This window comes from Urocitellus parryii, chromosome 3 (genome assembly GCF_045843805.1).
Source record: "Urocitellus parryii isolate mUroPar1 chromosome 3, mUroPar1.hap1, whole genome shotgun sequence".
NCBI lineage: Eukaryota > Metazoa > Chordata > Mammalia > Rodentia > Sciuridae > Urocitellus > Urocitellus parryii.
Window position 1 is genome coordinate 42,041,341 of NC_135533.1, and position 20,208 is coordinate 42,061,548.

At 37.8% G+C, this 20,208-nt stretch overlaps 1 protein-coding gene across 1 annotated transcript in view; it reads left to right on the forward strand.

Annotated features, from left to right (window-relative positions):
- The window catches only part of Met (MET proto-oncogene, receptor tyrosine kinase), a 108,715-nt gene extending 99,824 nt beyond the window's left edge, over nt 1-8,891 (forward strand). Inside the window, exons 20-21 of the mRNA XM_026410297.2 lie at nt 6,462-6,598; nt 6,708-8,891. Of these exons, the coding sequence (XP_026266082.2) occupies nt 6,462-6,598; nt 6,708-6,921 (351 nt within the window). The 3' untranslated portion in view covers nt 6,922-8,891. The remainder of the gene's footprint in view (nt 1-6,461; nt 6,599-6,707) is intronic.
- The last annotated feature ends 11,317 nt before the right edge of the window (nt 8,892-20,208 follow it).

The window sequence follows — 20,208 nt, forward strand, 5'->3', positions numbered from 1 at the left end:
TGAGTCAGCAAGAGGGAGAGGTGTGGCCTCTGTTGGTAGGTCAAAGAAACTGTGTTATCGAGTGAATACCAAGTTTCAGTTCCTGTAAAGAGATGGAGGAAATACCAGAAAGAAAACTGAGGTGACTGGCTTTCTTTTTTCTCCAATAAATAAATGTGTCATTGGTCATGGTGGAAAAATGGGACTGCTGGGTGTATAAGATTGAGAAAAGAAATAATAAACCATGTTGGAGCTTAATGCCTGGGGATTTGACCCTGAAAGATTCTAAAAGAGATGATAGAAGTGAGTCCTAGAGGGGGTGGCTGGGGACTTGTGATGGTAGCAGGTAAAGGCATAAGGTAAGAAGAAGTAATCCATCCTCAAAGAACAGACTGTTCATTCAGACTTGACTCCCAGTCTACCATTAAGAACTGGAGCCAACTCTTAAACTCAATAAGAGATAAAAACCAGTTTTTTAAAGTAGGCACCAGATTTGAATAGACATTTTGCCAAAAGTTGTATAAATAGCTAGCTAACCCACATGAAAATGTATGCCACATGAAGACTTTTTTAGGCAAATGATCACAGTAGTCGTATTCATAATAGTCAAAAAACAAGGGCAATCTTGAAGTTCATCATCTGGTGAATGGACAAACAAAATGTAGTATGTCCATAGAATGGAGTGATGCCATTGAGCAATGTAACAGAAGTACTGATACATGCTATAACATGGATGAGGTAAACCTCACAAACATCATGTTAAGTAAAAGAAGGTAGACTCAAAAGATTAGATTTTGAATGACCCCATTTATACACAATTTCTGGAAAGAGGCAAAACCATAGAGAAAGAAAGCAGATCAGTGTTTGCCTGGGCTGCGTATGGGCATGAGGATTGCCTACAAATGGACATGAGGGAACTTCCTGGAATGTTGAAAGTGATCTAAAACTAGATCACAATGATAGGTATAAACTATGTAAATTTAGTGGTCATCATTGACTATATACTTATAATTTGTATATCTTACAACCTATAAATCATACATCAGTAAAGCTGATTAAAAAGAGAGAGTCTAATGAAATTTTGCATGTTCAAGGCAGAAGTTAGAATTCTAAGCTTTTTTTTTTTAAGAGAGAGAAAGAATCTTTTTTTTTTTTTTTGACACAACACAATGCCTTTATTTTTATATGGTGCTGAGAATCGAACCCAGGTCCCACCCATGCTAGGGGAGCACTCTACCGCTGAGCCACAATCCCAGCCCCTGAGCTTTTTGACAACAACACACAAACACCACTACCACTGCCTCCTCAACAAACACACAGCATGGAGGCCAATGCTCCTCACATAGCATGAGGCAATTTTTTTAATTGCCTTATTTTTAAAAATTGGGCTATTTTGTCTTTTTATTAAGTTGTAGGAGTTGGCTCCAGTTTGTAAAAGCAGATGGGGAGTCAAGCCTGAGGTGCTTGACTGGAAATTTCTCTTCTGTAAATAAGACAGTGTTCTCTCCCTCTCCTTGAAAGACACGATACTGTATGACATAAAGGTGAAACCTGAGTAATCCACACGCAATGCTGCTTTGGCGAGTGGGTACTGATTGCCTGGATAAATTTGCACAAAGACAGCACAGTCTTTTGAACCAACATTCATGGAACATTTCCAAAAGCATGTGTGCATGTTGAGACCTACAAGCAAAAACTTGCCTGCTTGTAGACAGATTCTCTTTCTAGCAATTGCCCAGATGGAGTTTGGCTAACTCAATAGTCTTGAGTCCATTCAAACAAATTAGTGTGTTACTACTCTTGAAATTACTCACACCCAGCATTGTGCAATGTTTCACACTCAGCAGAAGTTCTTTCATTAAAGTCTGTATTGACTTCTCCTTTTGTTCAGTCCAGCTGCTTCTTCTCAGCTCTCATCTTGCCTCATCTTTCTGAATCATTTAATGTTGTTGACCGTCCCTTCCTTCTTGAAATTATCCTTTCCTTTGGTTTCTGGATACTGCACCATCTGGTTTTCCTCCTGCTACTTGGTTGTGTTTTCTTTATCCTTGACTGCTTCTTTTCTTTCTCTTATGCACTAGATGTAGCTAACCTCCAAGATTTTTGTCTTCAGGGATAGAACTCCCTCAACAATTGCCCCCATTTCCATCAACAATCTCCTTTGACCCTCTCTCCATCTGGAGGCTCTTATCAGCTGGTATCATTTGATCACAAATTTGTCTTGTTCAAAATCAAATGCTTTCCCACCAAACTGGCAACTCCTCCCTTCCTGTCTTCTATCCGTGTCCATTCTCATTGTGCAACGCATCTATTGCTCACCATTTGTAGTATAGAGTTCATCAAGTTTGGGCCAGTGCATCACCATCAGGATGTAGAGTTTCCATCATCCGAAAAATTTCCTTGTGCCCTTTTGTAGTCAACCTCTACCTTATCCCAAGGACCTGGAAATCATTGATTTATTTTCTATATCTATAGTTGGTATTTTTCTCTCTAGAATGTTATATAACTGGAATCATACCGTCAGTAGCCTTGTGAGTCTGTTGCCTTTCATTTTATATAATGCATTTGAGAGAGACCCATGTTGCTAAATCAGTAGTATCAATATATCAAGTTCTGCCACAGTCCGGCTGCAGCAAAATAACCAGGGGGTGATGAACAACTTGCGTAGATTGATACAGCAGGAGTAGGAGCCATTTATTGTAGGACAACAGAGGTATTTATACATTCCACATAGCTTATCTTAATTAGCATAATCTAGATACATCAGTCAACCAATGAGGAATCTCCACACTTAACGGCGTTACTTCACAAACCACTCCCTCTGGCAAAATGCCAGGCGCCATCCAGACTTGTTTACAGACTCTAATAAAGTTCAATCTTCTTATTAAGATAAAAATGCATAAAATTTACCATCTAAATCCACTTGTAAGTGTATAGTGCAGTAATACTAATTATATTCACCTAGTCATAAAAATGGAATTATTCAGTGTTTGTCTTTTTGTGACTGTCTTGTTTCCCTTAGCGTAATGTTCTCAAAACTTCTCCATACTGTAGCATATGACTAGATCTCCTTTTTTATAAGGCTGAATAATATTCCATTGTATGGATAAACAACATTTTCTTTATCATTCATCTGTTGGTGGACCTTTAGGTTTCTTCCACTCCTTGGTTAATGTGAATAGTGCTGTAGTGACCATGGTTGTGCAAAATTCCCTTTGAGAGCCTGTTTTCAGTTGTTTTGGATATATACCCTGAAGTGGGATTTCTGGGTCATATAGTGGCTCTATGTTCAAATGAATTACTTTGGTACTGTTTCTATAAGGGAGTAGTTTTATTTTTGAGTAGTATTCGATTGTCCAGATGCACCACATTTAGATTTATCCATTTGCTAGTTGAAGGACATTTGAGTTCTATTTTTAGGCAATTACTTCTATGTAATTATAATTGTTGAGACATTTGCTTAAAAGTTTTGGTGTGGACGGGTTTTTTATTTCTTTGGGATAAATGCTTAAGAGCGAGACCACTGGGTTGGAAGGTAAATTTATGTCCCATGTTATGAGAAACTCCTCAATGTGGTCATGTCCTCCAGCCGTTCGTCATTCTTGCCAGCACTTCACATCACCAGTTTTTTTGGATTTTAACCATTCTAATAGGTTGTGGTGATGCCTCATTTTCTTTTTAATCTGTATTTTCCTGATACTAATGACACTGAACATCTTTTTATGTTCTTACTTGACATGCTTATAGCACCTTTGTAAAGTGTCTACTCCAATCTTTTGTCTTTTTTTAAGTTTTAGAATGTAATTTCATTTTTTTCTTACATTAATTGAGTTAAGGGGCTTTTATATATTCTGAATGCAGTTTTATGTCATCCCACGTATGTTTTTGCGAATATATTTTTCTATATTTTTCAGTACAGTACTTCTCCTGGAAGCTGCCTCTCTCTAACTTCTCCTCTCTCACGAGTCCTCCAATTCCCCTTTGGTACCCAATTATTACCCAAGTCCTATAGTTCCTCAGGATTTTATCCAACTCTGCTCCCTTTCTAAATTAATTTGTCCCAGACAAACCTGCAGGTAGCCTAGGCTCTCCAGTGAGAAGCCCAGATCACAAAACTGGACAGCTTCTCAGTGGATGGAAACTTTGGTTTCCTCATCCTTAAAACATCCACAAGATCAGTTACATTACAGAACTATAACCAATTACAACCCATGATGAGGATTAAATAAAATAATGTTTTGTAAAGGGCATGATGCATGCCTCACCATATGATGGATACCCTCTTTACCACCCTAATTTGGGAGTAAAGCCCCTCTGGCTTTCTGTGTCAGCATACTGTAGCATTCTCACCTTTTCTTCTTCAGAAGCCTCCTAAATAGTCTCTGTGTTATGGACCGATTTCTCCTGTTTGTCTTAAACTTGGTATTTACAGAGATCTCCAGGAACACAACTAGTTACATCCTACCAATTTCAGTGTAGCATTTAAAAACCTCCACTGCACAGTACCATTTCATCCTCATCTATCCCGAGTCTCCTCATCTACTCCACACATCCAGCAGGGTGAACACTGGTACTTGGGGTTCAATAAGAACACATGTATTCTTGCCTCTGGGCCCACCCCTTCCATCTGGACACTTTCTGCCCTCATGTTACACGAACCTATCATACAAATTCCCCCTGTTTCTAGGACCCACTTTCCTGTCACTCTTTCTGAAGGCTTTCTCAGTACCCACTATTATCTCTTTGGCTTCTCACAGTGCTTTGACCTGTTTTATATTATTGCTGTATGTTATAAGCATTATCTTATTGTTCTGTGAACAGTTATCTGCACGGTGCTCAGCCCTTTTAATCAGCCCTGGGACTTACCCCAGAACTTGGACGGTAACCTACTGATACATGATCAAAGGTCAATAGATACTTGTTCAATTGATTCAAATTTTAATACAAATTCTGGGACTTGAAGGTTAACACAATAAAATTCTCAGAATGACTCATAAGGATTTTCAGGCTAAGAAAATTTCAATTTTGAAAGGCTAAGTTAGCAGAGTTACCTGGCTCCCACCTCAGCAGGGGTTTAAGATCTCTAAGTGGATCAAGGCATTCATTACCTTAAAAGGTTCTTACACCTGGGCAAAGGGAAAGCTATTCATGGAGATGTGTATCAGCAAGTACAATATCTACCTCATTTCTTTCAGTCATAGAATTCAAAAACATGCATTATGCTTTTTCTTGCCGAGAACTGTAAGCTCTATTCGCTTCTCAGTTTTACATTTTCCTACTCCCCTTGTCTTTTACCTTCAAGTGTCTTTTAACCAGGGCCTTCTGTCCTCCCCCATATGTGTCTTGATCTGGAAGCGTTGCCTAGTGAGAGCTGACATCCTGGATCTTCTGCACAGGGTGACCTGCACTTGCTGACTTACTCTTGTGTCATGCTCACCTTGGCACATGTCCAGGGAGAGATAATGTGCATGACCTGGTCTGTTCCGACTAGAGTGCTTTAAATCAAGAAATTGCATATTTAGTGAAGTTCAGGAGACCCAGCAAGACCCAAAGGTCAAGAATTCTCAAATGTTTATCCCAGTGTAAATTCAGATATATTGGGGAATTTGAGCAAGTCATTTAACCTCTCTGTGTCTGTGATCTTCCTATGAAGGACTGATACAGCTCTTTTATAGTCATCTAGTACTTTAACATTTTGAAATCACGTTTTTTTGAAATTAGTTTTTAATAATTGCCCAATGGTTTTATTACGTATGATTCTTAATGTTGACTTTTACTAATACTGATTTAGATCTTTTCTTTTAACATTAACCTTTAGATATTTTTACTTTTCTTAAGACTATGGACATTCATTTTTAAATCCTACAAATTTAACTTTTCCAAGACTTCTTTTATCTTCCTTTTTATGAATAATCTGAAATTGTAGCAAAGTTATTGAAAGAGAGAAGGATAGAAATGTGCTGGTGCTTTGACTCCACAGCAGAGAACTTGAAAATGTACTCTGCCAACTACAGATGAAATATTCATTGTCATGTGGACCTAAGTTTTGTGTTTTTGGTTTTTGTTTGTTTGGTTTTTATTATTATTATTATTTTTGTTTGGTTTTTTGTTGTTGTTCTTTTTGGTTTTGATTTAAATTTTGAGACAGGGTCTCTCTAAGTTACTTAGGGCCTTGCCAAGTTGCTGAGGCTGGCCTTCAATTTGCAATCCTCCCACCACTGCCTGAGATTACAGGCATGTGCCACCACACCCAGCTCAGATGTCCTTTTAAAAACTACATTTACTTGTAACTAAACCTTATCATTTAAACATATCATGAAATGTACGGCTTAATAATTGCCTTTAAAGGAAACCGTTGTTCCACCGTAGCCATGGTATTGACAATGTTAAGCCAAGCTTAGTTACCAAGAGCTACTGATTCCCCTTCCTGTGTGTGTTGTCACACTCTCTGACCTGAATTCTCCTTTTTCTTGTTTTACTAGTGGTCCTTTGGTGTGCTCCTCTGGGAGCTGATGACAAGGGGAGCCCCACCTTATCCTGATGTGAACACCTTTGATATCACCGTTTACCTGTTGCAAGGTAGAAGGCTCTTACAACCTGAGTACTGCCCAGATCCCTTGTAAGTAAAAATCCCAACAGGATCTTCTGTGGCTAGCTCTTACATGCATTACTTTTGCAGAACTACTTGACTTCAAGGGGTCTCTCAACAGTATTTCTTTCTGAAACAGGTATGAAGTGATGCTTAAATGTTGGCACCCCAAAGCGGAAATGCGCCCATCCTTCTCTGAGCTGGTCTCCAGGATATCTGCCATCTTCTCCACTTTCATTGGAGAGCACTATGTCCATGTGAACGCTACTTATGTGAATGTGAAGTGTGTCGCTCCGTATCCTTCTCTGTTGTCGTCACAAGATAACGCTGATGGCGTGGTGGTGGACACGTGAAGGATGGGAACACCACACCTGCTTCTGAGCAACATCATCGTACTTGCCCTAACAGCAGTCCACACTTTCTCCAACAGTTTTCACTGCCTGGCCTCAGAAAGGCAATTTGGTATTTTTTACTTTTTGCCAAAATTGCACCAGTACAAGACTTTGTTTTGTTATTTAAACTGCTGGATTCTAAGGAATTTCTTATCTGACAAAGTATCAGAAAGAGAAGCTTGGTCTCACAGGCCAGTGACCGATGGCCACCCTGCCACTATGACAACACTCCTATTGCATTGTAGTCCAAAACCTGAATTCTGGGTTGAAATTTCTAAAAACTCAGAATCCCACTTGATTTCATATGTGAAACTGATGTAACAAATTTTGAAGGCTGCTTAATCGTAGAAAAGAAGGGATAATGTTGTCTGCGACAGATATGGCAGGACCAGGCCACACATTTAGAATTCTAGTGTTTAAAAGAAATATTGTGTGTTGTTGGTCATGAACACTTTTTATTACTGATGTTGTCATTCACCAGTTAGGTAGACATTCCCTTTCAAATTTTTGTATGCATATTCCTTTGGTTGGAGGTATGTCCATAGACAATGCAAAATTTCAAAGTAGCATGACACAGGTATGTTTGTAAATTAATAGGGGTATTTACATATTGTACATAGACAACATTAGGGAGGTTTTAATAAAGTAGTTTAATCACAATGAAATATTTAGTTGTCATTGAAAAACCAACTGAGGGGCTAGTGTTGTGGCTTAGTGGTAGAGCACTTGCCTAGCACGTATGAGGCCCTGGGTTCGATTCTCAGCACCGCATATAAATAACTAAAATAAAGGTCTTTTGACAACTAAAAAAAATATATTAAAAGAAAAAAATTTTAAATAAACTGAGAATGATACTGTTCTGATCAAATGAATGTGGACATTTGGACATTTTGTCTGTATTTTTTTAATGCCAACTTGGAAAATAAACAAGTAATTTGTGATGGTAAATATTTTTAAAGGTAACCTAGCATGTTTTTAAAGTAGAATACGACTGACTGAAAGGTTTATTGGTTTCAACCACTGCTCCTGTGTAGAACAGAAAATCCTGGCTGTTTCGCCTGGATGAATTCTGGTCAGGAATTTTGCAATGTTTCATTCAGTTGAATTTTGTGCTTACTACTGTAGAGTGCATGTGCCGTAGATTACTCTAACTGGTTTTTGTTGATGTAAACACTGAAAGTATTATATTTTTATAGAAATGTTTATTTTTAATGATATAAGAAAAAAATTTGTCGGGCCACAAAAAATACTGCACTGTGAACATTTCAGAAAAGGTATGTCAGACTTGGATTAATAACAGCATGATTTTAAATGGCTGTAAATAGTGATAAGGAAATGTACCAATTGCCAATACACCCCACCCTCATTACATCACCAGGACTCAAAGCCATGGGTTAACAGAGCAAGCTGCAACAAGGGTGTGTTATGCTGAAACCCAGTAATTGAGTTCGGCTGTCCTTGCGGGGAAATGATTGCAACCAAATGATCTTCGACACAAGGAACTGTGCTGCAGAAATATATCAGTTCTACTACTTCCTATATGTGAAGAGTAATATTAATTCACAGAGTATTATAAATGGTGAATGACAGAAAAAAAAATCTGCTCTGCAGAAAGAAAGCGCTATCTCCACAAGGTTAAGAGAATAAGCGCATCGAGAACAGAGAACTTGTGAAAACCACCCATCAACAGGAATGCACACCTGTACATACATGCTTGAGAAAAGCTGCAATGTGAAAATCGTTATTTTCTATTTATGAACTTGTCCTTAGGTTAATGTGTCTGGACAGATTGTGGGAGTAAATGACTCTGCTAAGAATTAGATACTTGTCCCTGCCGATAGCTGCAGTTGAACTGAATGGTACTTTGTATGTTAATAGTTGTTGTTCTGATCAATTATACAGTTAAAATAAAGTGATGTAACATCTTGTTACTGAGAGTTTGTTATTGCTAGTCATGTTTGATTACCTACTCCATTTACATAATGACATAGGAAGCCTAAGATTGATTTCACTTGGCTATATGGAGTCACGTTAATGCATGGGCAGTAGCTAAAAAATTTACATACCTGAATCTCTGGAAATCTCTGTCTTTCCAAGGATGGTTTGCCCTGAGTTGCCAAAGTAGCTTCATATGTTTTAACAATCTTTCACCTGCTAGAGCAACTGATTTCTATTTTAGCTAGGTATTCTTTTCCAGCAAGATGTATTCCTTGGACCAAAAGATGTAACAATGGAGTTGTAACCCTATGGTTGGCACAGAGGTAGATAACTCAGGTAGGGATTGAAGAAAGATGTCTTCTTGCCCACTCAAAACTATTTTTACCATCTACATGGGAGCTCACTCTTCTGAGCCTTCAATTACCAGAGAAACTATCTTCAAGTTTTCTCCACAGATATTTTTGAATGGTAAAGGAAATCAAAAGCAATGTGTATCTTATCTAAGAATTATGTAACACTTCTGGTAAATTGAATTTTTTAAAGACCCCTCATGGTTTGGATGTGAGGAGTCCCCCAAAGGCTCATGTGTGAGATAAAACAAGAAGGTTCAGAGGATAAATGATTGGTTTGTGAGAGTCTTAACTCAATCAGTGATTAATCCACTGGTAGGGATTAATTGAGAGGTAACTGAGTGGTGGAGTGTGACTGGGGGGAAGTGGGAATTGGGGGTGTGGCTTTGGATGTATATTTTGTATCTGGAGAGTGGAGTTTACCTCTCTCTGCTTCCTGATCATCATGTGAGCCCCTTCCCTCCACTGTACTCTTCCACCATGATGTTCAGCCTCGCCTTGAGCCCCGAGGAATGGACCTGACTCTCTGTGGACTGAGACCTCTGAAACTGTAAGCCTCCAATTAAACTTTTCTTCCCTAAAATTGTTCTGGTTAGATCTTTTAGTCACAGTAATGAAAAAGCTGTCTAGAACAGACCCAAGTTTAGACTGAGTGCTACAAAATACAGAAAGGGGCTGATCCTTTACTAGAAGCAAATCCAGTCCCAATACACAGCCACACTCCTTCTCAGTCAAGAGATTCATTTCCTTAGAAACTTCAATCACTTCTCTATACCCCATAAAGACAAGAGCCTGTTGCCTTTATATCCCTAGTATCTGGCATGTAGTAAATTCTCAAATAATTGTTGAACTGAAACAGTAGTTTTATATCCTCAGTCTTAAACCACAATGGAGAAAGTTATTGTTTATGTAGCTCCCATGATATTTAGCAAACAGTGACATAGGAAATGGGGGAAAGGGACCTTCTGGGGAAGGAGGGTTAAAAAGATATCTTTTTGCAAAGTTTTGCTTGGTTCTCTGAATTTTTAATTACCTTCTAATTAATTTTTCATTTCATAATATAGTCATCAATTATATATTTACTCTCTGTAGGGGAGATCCCATCTTTAAAGAAATAAAGGAAAGATATATTAAACCTGTAAAAATACATCAAGTGTTTGAATGCTGACATCTCACATTGTTAATCTACCCAACTTCATTCAGGAAATAAGAGCATTATTTCAAAGGAGTTGATATTTTATTTAATTAAATATTTATCAAGCACCTCTGTGTAACAGACACTGTGTTAGGTAATAGGAATATAAAATTGTCTTTCTCACTCCAAGGAATTTAACAGAAGAAAGAGACAAAATTATGTAATTAGTGAATATTAGAAGTATGCATATCTCAGATCTGTAAAATGTCTATAAGAAACATAATATTTTAAAGATACAAAAAGTACAGACCCTTGGGCAAATTGAACAAGCCCTGACTCATCTTGAGCAACATTTTGAACCTCTCTAAACCTGTTTCTCATCGGTCAGAGAGGTTAATCCTGTTCATTTAACGAAGTGTTTAATGACTGAGTGTGTGTGAAGGTACCTGGTATACCATAGTTGCTCAATACTTGCCATACTATTATTATCTTTAGTCTAAGACAATAAAAACCCAAGTAAATGGAGACTGTGGTTGGCCCGAAAGCACCCTTATAAAGGTTTAAGTCTCCACCTCAAGCTTGCTTTAGACAGTAGGGAGCTGTGATTCTACCTCATCCTCCAACACTGATTCATGAGACAGAGAGTGGCAGATTGGAAGAGTGACAAGACATTGGCACCCTTCCCCTGTGTGCAGGACACCTGCAGGATATCTCCATCTCTTCTTGCTCTGGGCTTCTCAGTGTTCCTTTAATCAGTTTTCCATTGACTGATGTCTTTCCCCGCCCCCCTTTAGCCTTCAGACCTAGAATACATAATAGACAGAGAAAAGAGCAATTCACCTAAATTACATGAATATTGCGAGAAGGTACGATGTTAGGAGGCACAGGCCTCAGTATTGGTGTCCAGAGATAATTGCTATTCCTTATTTTGCTCAAATAGGTAGCTAATGTTTACTAAGGTTCCAGTAGAGACAGACTAAGCACCAAGCACCATTATTTCTTTAGTTACATGCTGTGTGTTTGGAAGATAAGGAATACTTTGTGCATATTCTTGTCCATCTAGACAGCTGGACACATACAGATGTAGTCACAGACACAATTCACTCTTGGCACTTCAGCCAATTGCAGGACATAGAAGAGATGCAAGCACCATGCCCCAAAGGAGGAGACACTTGTGCTGTTTCTCCTTTACGAACTTGACCTTTTTCTTCGGGACTATTTCAATTCCCTATCTATCAAAAAACTACAAAGAACTTCAGTCATAAACCAGTGAAATATTTCAGTTAGTGAATTGAAGGCAATAAAACAGAGACTTGCCCAAACTGTCCTTTATTGTAAATTACTCTAACAGTCTAGATTACGTCAGCCAAAGGTATTGATCACAACCCTGAGAGGTTTATAACTACTATTGACTTACCATGTGACCCTGGAGTAGAAATCTAGGAAAATTGCAAAAGCATATCTATGGTAATGAAAAGTCCATCAGTAATGGGACTTACCGTCCTGTCATCCAGCTAGCACTGCGTTGGCTTACAAGCAAAAACTGAATAAATTTTGGAATTGGTAGGAACTTCTGTTTTTCTCCCTGTTCTCCATAGGATGTTTCTGAGCTATTCTGATGAATGTGTTTCCCTTCTTATCAATAAAAAGTGTAGGTTTTAAAAATTTTGATATGAATTATTAATATATGTAATAATGTGCAAAGATTCAAATAGTTATTAATCTATTATTGTTATTATTATTATTATTATTATAAGCTAGAGTTCCCCATAAAGATCAGTTTAGAATAGGCTTCAAATACCATTCTTCTGGACAGTTAAACCCTACCTAGTCAAGCACTCTGAAAATCAGGTAGCCTTACAGAAGTACAGCTGAGCTGACAGAGCTTGGATGCATAAACAGAAATTTCTCATTTAGATGAACTACTAATTCAACACTATTTTGTAGCACTGGACCCAGATTACAATGATAATTAATTTTTATCCCTTTCTTGAAAAGAAGCCCTTTGTCTTTATTGATGTGCCTTTCCACTGTCACGAGTCCATTCCTTTCACCATACAAGTTTCAGGCTGGCAGAAAACAGCCACTAATCCTTAGACCTCTCAGCTGGAACGACAAAAATGCCTAAAATCTTACTAGGGCCAAAAGAGATCAACTTTAAAAATCTTTGGCATCCAAACATGTCAGTACTGTTTTTCTCCCCAAACCATTTGTGTTCCTCATTTATGGCCTGTGGCATCTGTAATACCAGTTCCCTTTTTTATTGAACAGCCTGGAATTTTTAAGCACCCGATTTCATCTACCTTCCATAGTTGGTCATAATTTTCATAGTGTTTTGGTGAGTTTTCTTCTCTCTGTCTCTAATTCTAAGAGTGTTGGGAAGTGGTCCTGGGCTTTGCCAGCGAAGCCCTCACTTTGACGTTTGCCACTTTGTTCCTGTGACATCTGCTCTTTCCATTATTGTTGAGCAGGGGCTTTCCTTTTGCAGAACTGTGACTAAACAACCACCGTATTCATCAGTGGCAACAATTCCTGTAAACAAGAAATGCCAAATTCAGACCCTTTGTGAAATCCTGCCCCGAGAGACCACACTTCAGTCACGTGATCCTCAGAGACAATTTCAGAAGCCTCGATAAAGAGAAACCCACATATCCTATTGTGCTACTGCTACACAGTGATTTCTAAAGTGTTGTTGAACTGTGAGTATTAAACAGAGAATTTTTATAACCTTTATTTTATTTATTTATTTTTGTATGGTGCTGAGGTTCAAACCCAATGCCTCACATGTGCTAGGCAAGCGCTTTACCACTGAGCCATAACCCCAGCCCCTTAAACAGAGAATTTGAGCTTCAGTGGTAGCCACAGTGTCTATGGAAACACCTGAGTCCAGGAGCAGCAAATCACTATCATAAAGATTTTTTTTCAGGAAAAAAAAATAGAAAATACCCAGTTTAAAATGGCACATTTTTTTAAAAAAAATGAACTTAATTGATAAAAATAATAATAATGATAATAATAATGACCTCATTCCAGGGCATGTCACAGGAATTAATGACTGTCTAGAAGCTAATGGGCTAAGGTAATGCTCTCAGGGATTAGTCTTGCTTCATGAAATGCTGTTAGTTTAGTAAACGAAAGCTTAAAATGACAGAAAGTACAAAATCAGGACTGGTTGACTCACAGGGGAAAAAAAAAAGCTAATGTGAAAATGTGTCATGTGCTGCTCTTACTCAATTTTTTACTTATTAGTGATTCAGAAAATATGTATCTTTTATGGTTTTTTGGCTTTCATTCATCTGTCTCATAATTTTACTCTGAAAATGTGTTTATTTATGAATTAGTTTAATTGACAGAGAATTAACCTGTTAATAAAAATACAACCCCCTCTAGTGTAAACATATTGAATTTCCTAAAATTATGTTTGACTGGAATCATTCTACCCTAAATCGCTGATCTGAAGAAGATGTGTATCCTCCAATGTTGCCTTTAAAGTATTGTCTCCAAATTATACTTGGCTTAGAAGTCATTATTCAACATCTTTTTCCAAAATTATTCTAACAGCTGACCTCTAGGTTCTGCCCTTTCCGTATTGCCTTTGCTTCATAACTTAAAGACAGCTGCCAAAATTATCTGTCTGGTCATGTCACTTACCTGCTTGGACATCTATGCTCACATACAGACCAATCCTTTATGTTGTTTTACTTTATTTGTTTTCACTATAAAACATATTCTCATGGAATTTTTTTTAAACTGGTCGAAAAGCTATAAAGTAGATGGAAAATATCCTCTGGCCACTTTCTCTTTCCCTCCATCCTCACTCCCTGTGGGTAAACGATGTTAACACTCTCTTATATATTATTCCAGAAAAGTTCCACCCCACAACAGGTCTAAACCAAGCCAGACACATAGGTACAGCCTTCATTAGCCTCCCTCTTGTCAATTAAACTCTATTACTCAACCTGAGCTGTCCAGAAGAAGGGATTGTCTCTCCACCTCTGTGACTTTGAACTCCCACCAAAATACCCTCCTCTGGGCTATGAGCTGTATAAACAGGGCTGGACTAAGCTATTTGAATCAACCCTATGCCCTCAGTGGATTATAATTTGATGTCCCTTCAAACCAATGTTTTAAAAATTATTTTCTCAAAAATAAATAAATGAATAGATAGAATTGTTTTTCAGTAAATAAATAAATAGATAGATAATGTAAAAATTATTTTCTCGACTTCTATTTAAATGGAGAGGAGACTGAAATGATTTTCACTCTGAAAATTAAAGAAACAGATTTACTTATGTCTGTTTGCCAAAGCAAAATAAACATAGTTTTAAAATTAGCAAAGTAGTACACTTTCTAAAAATTTGCCTCCTCTTTTCCAATGGAAGTTTCCAGACTGCTTGAATGTTATAAAGGGTTTTCAACTTAGTAAGTATAAATCACCCAATCCTTATAAACAGCACTCTGTGGGGAATTATTTTAGAATTTCAGTTGACGGATGACTTTTCACTGACTGGAATTATACTTTCTTATGTGTGGCACACGTTCACCACAGACATGGGTTATTTACTGTTGCGAGTTACTTTCCTTCACCCCAACTGTCCTTTTGGCAGAGCACACCTAACCTAATTTTGTCCATTACATAAGGAGCCACATGTGGAAACCTGAATCGTCTGACACATATTACTGACTTAATCCTGTCACAAGACAGCACCCAGTAGCCTGCCTCAGAGGGCCACCCCTTACTCTCATTCTGAATAAGTGCTGGAACACAGGGTTTAGATGGACACATTTTAGAATTAGACACGGTAGGTTTGAATCAGTTCCACCAGGCAAGAGCAAAGTGATTGGGGGGACAATTGTTTAATCCTCCTGAGCCTTAATTTCCACATCTGTAAAATGGAAATACTAACCATGGCTTCCTCACAAGACTGTGCAAAGATTGAATGAATTTGTGCAGGCAAAGCACTCAGCAAGCAGCAGTCATTATTTCTCAAGACCTTGATTTTCTCTTTTGTCTTTTTAGTCTTTATAGCCTGCCTTACTCCACAGAAAGATTCAGTGTGGAAGATCCAGGCATAAAAGTGCCTACAAACACATCCATATTTTGGCATCATCCAGAAAAGTCCCTAGTCCATCCTGACTTTTCCTACCTGTGTGACCTTCTGTTTCACTTCATCTTTTAAGTTGTACTTTCCTTAAAACTGAAGCTAAGTGCTGAAGTATATTATATATTTTGATAAGGTGCTTTTTAAAAAAATCTAATTAGTTAATTAATCAATTAATTAATATTTTTGGAAACAGGATCTCAGTCTATTGCCCAGGCTGGCCTCACAACAATCCTGAGCTCAAACAATCCTGCCTCAGCCTCCCAAGTGGCTGACTACAGGCCCACTCCACCTTTCCCAGCTATAACAATCCTTAGAATCATCAAAATAATTTTTTCACTTTGAAAATCTTCTTATAATTCATCTGACTCATAAAATTCCCTCTAATCAACCCAACACTTCCTTTGCTCCGACATAACCGCTGGAATTATTTACACAAATATGTGCTGAGAATCAAAGAGCTCAGAGCTGGAGAAAGCCTCCAACAGACCATGAGCCCCTCACCCAGGGGTTCTGACACTCAGTGCTAACTGACCCTTAAACATCTCTGCGTCTTCTACAGAGTTCAAAGTCTGGGAGTGAAATCACTGCCCTTTCTCAAAGATAAACACAAATGGAGATCTGAGCTGGTGTCCTGTACTAACAGGAGGCATATTGAATTTGAATCTCATCAGGGGGGTGTTTTTCCAACATAATAAATTACTCTTTGTTCAAATCAGAAACTGAATTCACTTCATTTTCCAAAATCAGTCCTGCCAGGTTTCCTTGATTTAATTGTATCTTTTTTGTCTACTGACAATGGAAAGCAGAAGAAAATAGTCTTGCTAAGGAAATGAAATATTACCAAGAAAAACAGGCATTCTCATACTGTATGAGGAAGGTTTTTTATTTTTTTTCTCTCTCTCTCTCTCTCACACACACACATTCAATTTTTTATAAGAAAAAAGGTCTTCACCCTTTGAAACAACAGTATTATTGTGGTGACTATTAGGTCATATCTATGCTGCCCAAAAGAAAATGTCGGAAAGAAAATTAACTAGTTCATAAGGGTATGAACAATATTATTTTCAAAAGGAAATGGTTCTTCATACATATAAAGAATAATAAATGACAGCAAAGAAAACCAAGAGTCAAGGCAATTATTTAAATAATTCAAGTAAAAAATGAGCTTTTATGAATTGTATAGTTAGCATATAGTACTTAAAGCATTTGTGGAGTTCAGATAAAATCATCTTCAGAGAATACTATTGACCAAATCATTTCTGAATTTCTTCACTTTAGCTAGTATTATCCTTGCTTTAATGTCAGAGAACTTTTAAGTCTTACCTAATTGGTAGCAAAGACTTATAATGAAAGAACAGGGTTTGAAGCAAGATAGGACCAGGTTCCCATTCTAAATTTGTCACCTACTTACCATTTGCCTGTGGACAAATTTGGTGTTTTAATTTATTTAATTTAAAAATATCATTGAGAGCCTGCTACATGATAGGCATTGTTCTAAAGAAGGAACATATAGCAGGGAATATAGTAACCAAGTCTGTTAGCCCCAGGAGTAATTCTTCCTAAGCAAAGGAGCACTTATTTCAATCCATCATTAGGTAGGTAGGTAGGTAGGTAGATAGATACATAGTAGATAATCAACATTCGATGACATGGCTATAGAACCAGAATCAGATCAGCTAAGGGATAGAAGCTCAGGGAAGCCAAGACACAATTTCAGGAAACCGTCTGGAAGTCAGAAAAGTGAGTTTGAGAAAGAGTTACTTTTTCATAAAACCCAACGTTTTGTTTTTGTTTAAATAATTCAAGTATCAGAGTATCAGGGATTGAACCCAGAGTTGCTTAATCACTGAGCCACATCCCCAGTTCTTTTTTTTTTTTTTTTTTTTTTTTTTTTTTTTTTTTTAGAGACAGGATCTCACTGAGTTGCTTAGGACCTCGTTAAATTGCTGAGGCTGGTTTTGAACTCTCTATCCTCCTACCTCAGCCTCCCAGGCCACTGGGATTACAGGAGTGTGCCAGGCCAGCTAAATGCAAGGTTATTTTCTGAAAAGATTATATAAAATTGTGCAAGTTTTTCACTAACCTGTTAAAGATACTTAACAAATATTAATTTCTTCCCTTATTATAGTCCTTTCCCTTCTCACCCACTCCTACTGTGCAATCAATCTCTAACTGAGCCTCTACATACTCTATGGAATAAAAAAATTTATGTTTCTTTTAGCTCAATTCATCTAGGTCCCAAATGAATGTAATGGATGAGTGAAGACCATACACTAGCAAGTCACTATGCATCACAACAGAAACCACAAATGACAGGTCTCCTCTGTTCTGAAAAATTTTATTTCATTCAAATTATCCTGGTTTACCTCACTACATTGACACAAATTATATCTCCAATTATATTCTATTTTAAAATGGAAAATTACGCATCCTACATTTATCTGTTCCCTTTAAACACATTCACTCCTGCCTACACTTAGATGAAAAGCTTATATAATCATTATCACAATTAGAGAAAATCCCTAAGAACAAAAAAAGTAATGATTCCAAGTTAACCTGGAGTGTGTCAACACTGGGTTCAGAAAACCCCTGAACACGTGTGGTTTGCATAGACCTTGTTAGGGGGTTAGGGAATGAGTAGCTGGGGACTGGTACCAAGGTCACAAGGTATTGCTAACACCTGGGCTCCCATCTTTCTGCCCCAGCATCCCAGTGCATGGTATCAGTCCCTTTTATTCTCCTATGACAGAAGAGCAGACACTGGGTAATTTATAATGAACAGACATTTACTAGCTTATGTTTCTGGAGAAGTCTGAGATCTAGGGACCAGCAATATGGCGAAGGGAGTGCCTTTTGCTGCACCATCCAATGGGGGCAGGGCAGAGAGGGAAAAAAGAGAGAATAGGGCCAAACTCATCATTTATCAGGAACCCATTTCAGTGGTAATGAGCCTACTCGCTTCACAACAGCATTAATCCATTCATGAGGGCAGAGTCCCCTTTGACTGATCACCTCCCATTTGTCCCCACCTCCCAACACTGTTGCATTGAGGATGAAGTTTCCAACACATGCTTTTTGGAGAACACATTCAAACCACATGCATGGCTTCTAATCTTGAGATCCCCTTGTACTCCAGATAGTCCCTGAGTTTCAGGAAAAAGGAGAGGTTGAGTTAGCTTTTATTATAAGAACCTTCCTAAAGAACCTCAAAACTGGGAAATGTAGCCCTTTCCTCTTGGCCCCAATTTGCCCAGCTGAAAAACCAGGATTTTTAAGGAAGGAGAATATTGATATGCAAATGATAGTCTTTCATAGTGAGTGTGCCAGACTAATATCAACCAGTATTTTCTAAGAAATAAATCATTTAGGAATCTTCCATTTTTAGTGATTAGTCAAAAAAGAAAATGATCTTCCTCAATACAATTACACAAGCATCCATCCTGGGTCTTTTATATGTTTGTTTGTTTGTTTGTTTGTTTTTCCTTGTGGTCTCTAAAACTGATGGAGCCCAGGGCCTTGAGTATGTTAGGCAAGTATGCTACCGCTGAGCCAAATCCTTAGTCTCGTCAAGTTTCATCCTATCCAATTTCAGAAAATTCAGCATTTACAGACTCATCTATGTTGCATGAGGTCTTGCAAGTCCTCACATTTTTACACTTTTATTAAAAAGAAAAAAATAAGGACAGAAGTCCTGACTATAACATGTTATTATAATATGCATGTAACTTAAGAAACTTGGGAGTGTAACATATAAAGAGATTCATTATAATAGAAGGAGTTGGAAAGCATTTTGTAAAAGAAGATATGTGCAAGTCAGGCCCAGTGGATAGGCAGGAAAAGTACCTTCCCCATGTAGGAAATTGTGCCTGCAAAGAAGTCAGAAAAGTACAAGGTTGATTAAGAGATTAATTTAAATATGACTATACTTAGAAAAGTAATAGCAATGTATCTGTTAATAACAAGCCTTGGCATCACTTCACTGTGAGCCTTCTCTGCCTATAATGATCTTTCTTATAAACTCACGATCTGGGGATGTGGGTTTAGAAATTCAAGGGGTGAAGTTGGGTGATGAGTAAGTATAATCAGAATAAAAGAGATTGAGTCCTTTGTCCATTTTCTGAAATTTCTTCATTAATGTTTTACAAAATAGTGTGATTCATTTAGACATAAATGCATATAACACGGTTTTCTTCATTTAACCATATTACTTCCTCTTTCCCTTCCCTCCTCCCTACTCCCATCCCCTTCCTCTACTTTTATTGATTTTCCTTCTACTTTTTTTAAATTGTTGCATTATAGTTATATAAAGTCCTTTGTTCTTTTTGGCTTCCATCCCCCCAGCTCTAGTGATGCCAGCACACTCTGTGACAGGAATAAGCCCATCCTGAACCTTCTCTGCTGATAGATATGATGAAATCAATGCTAAAGCTACTCTGGGCTGGTACCTCTCTCTGAAGGACCTGGCACTCAGTCTTGCACACAGTAAACACTACAAGGAGGTTGCAGATGAGGAATCAGCTTTGCTCTTAGAGTGTATTATAAAAGGCTTTGATATCACCCTAAGGTGGCCAGAGATGGAGAATGGTGAAAGGTTTTCAAACAGAGTGGCAATGAAACCAGAGCTATTATTTGGGATAATAATCCCAATAGCATTGATTCAAAGAGGAAATATTTTAAAACATTAGAAGACTATTCGCTCAGGTCCAGTTGACTAAAACTG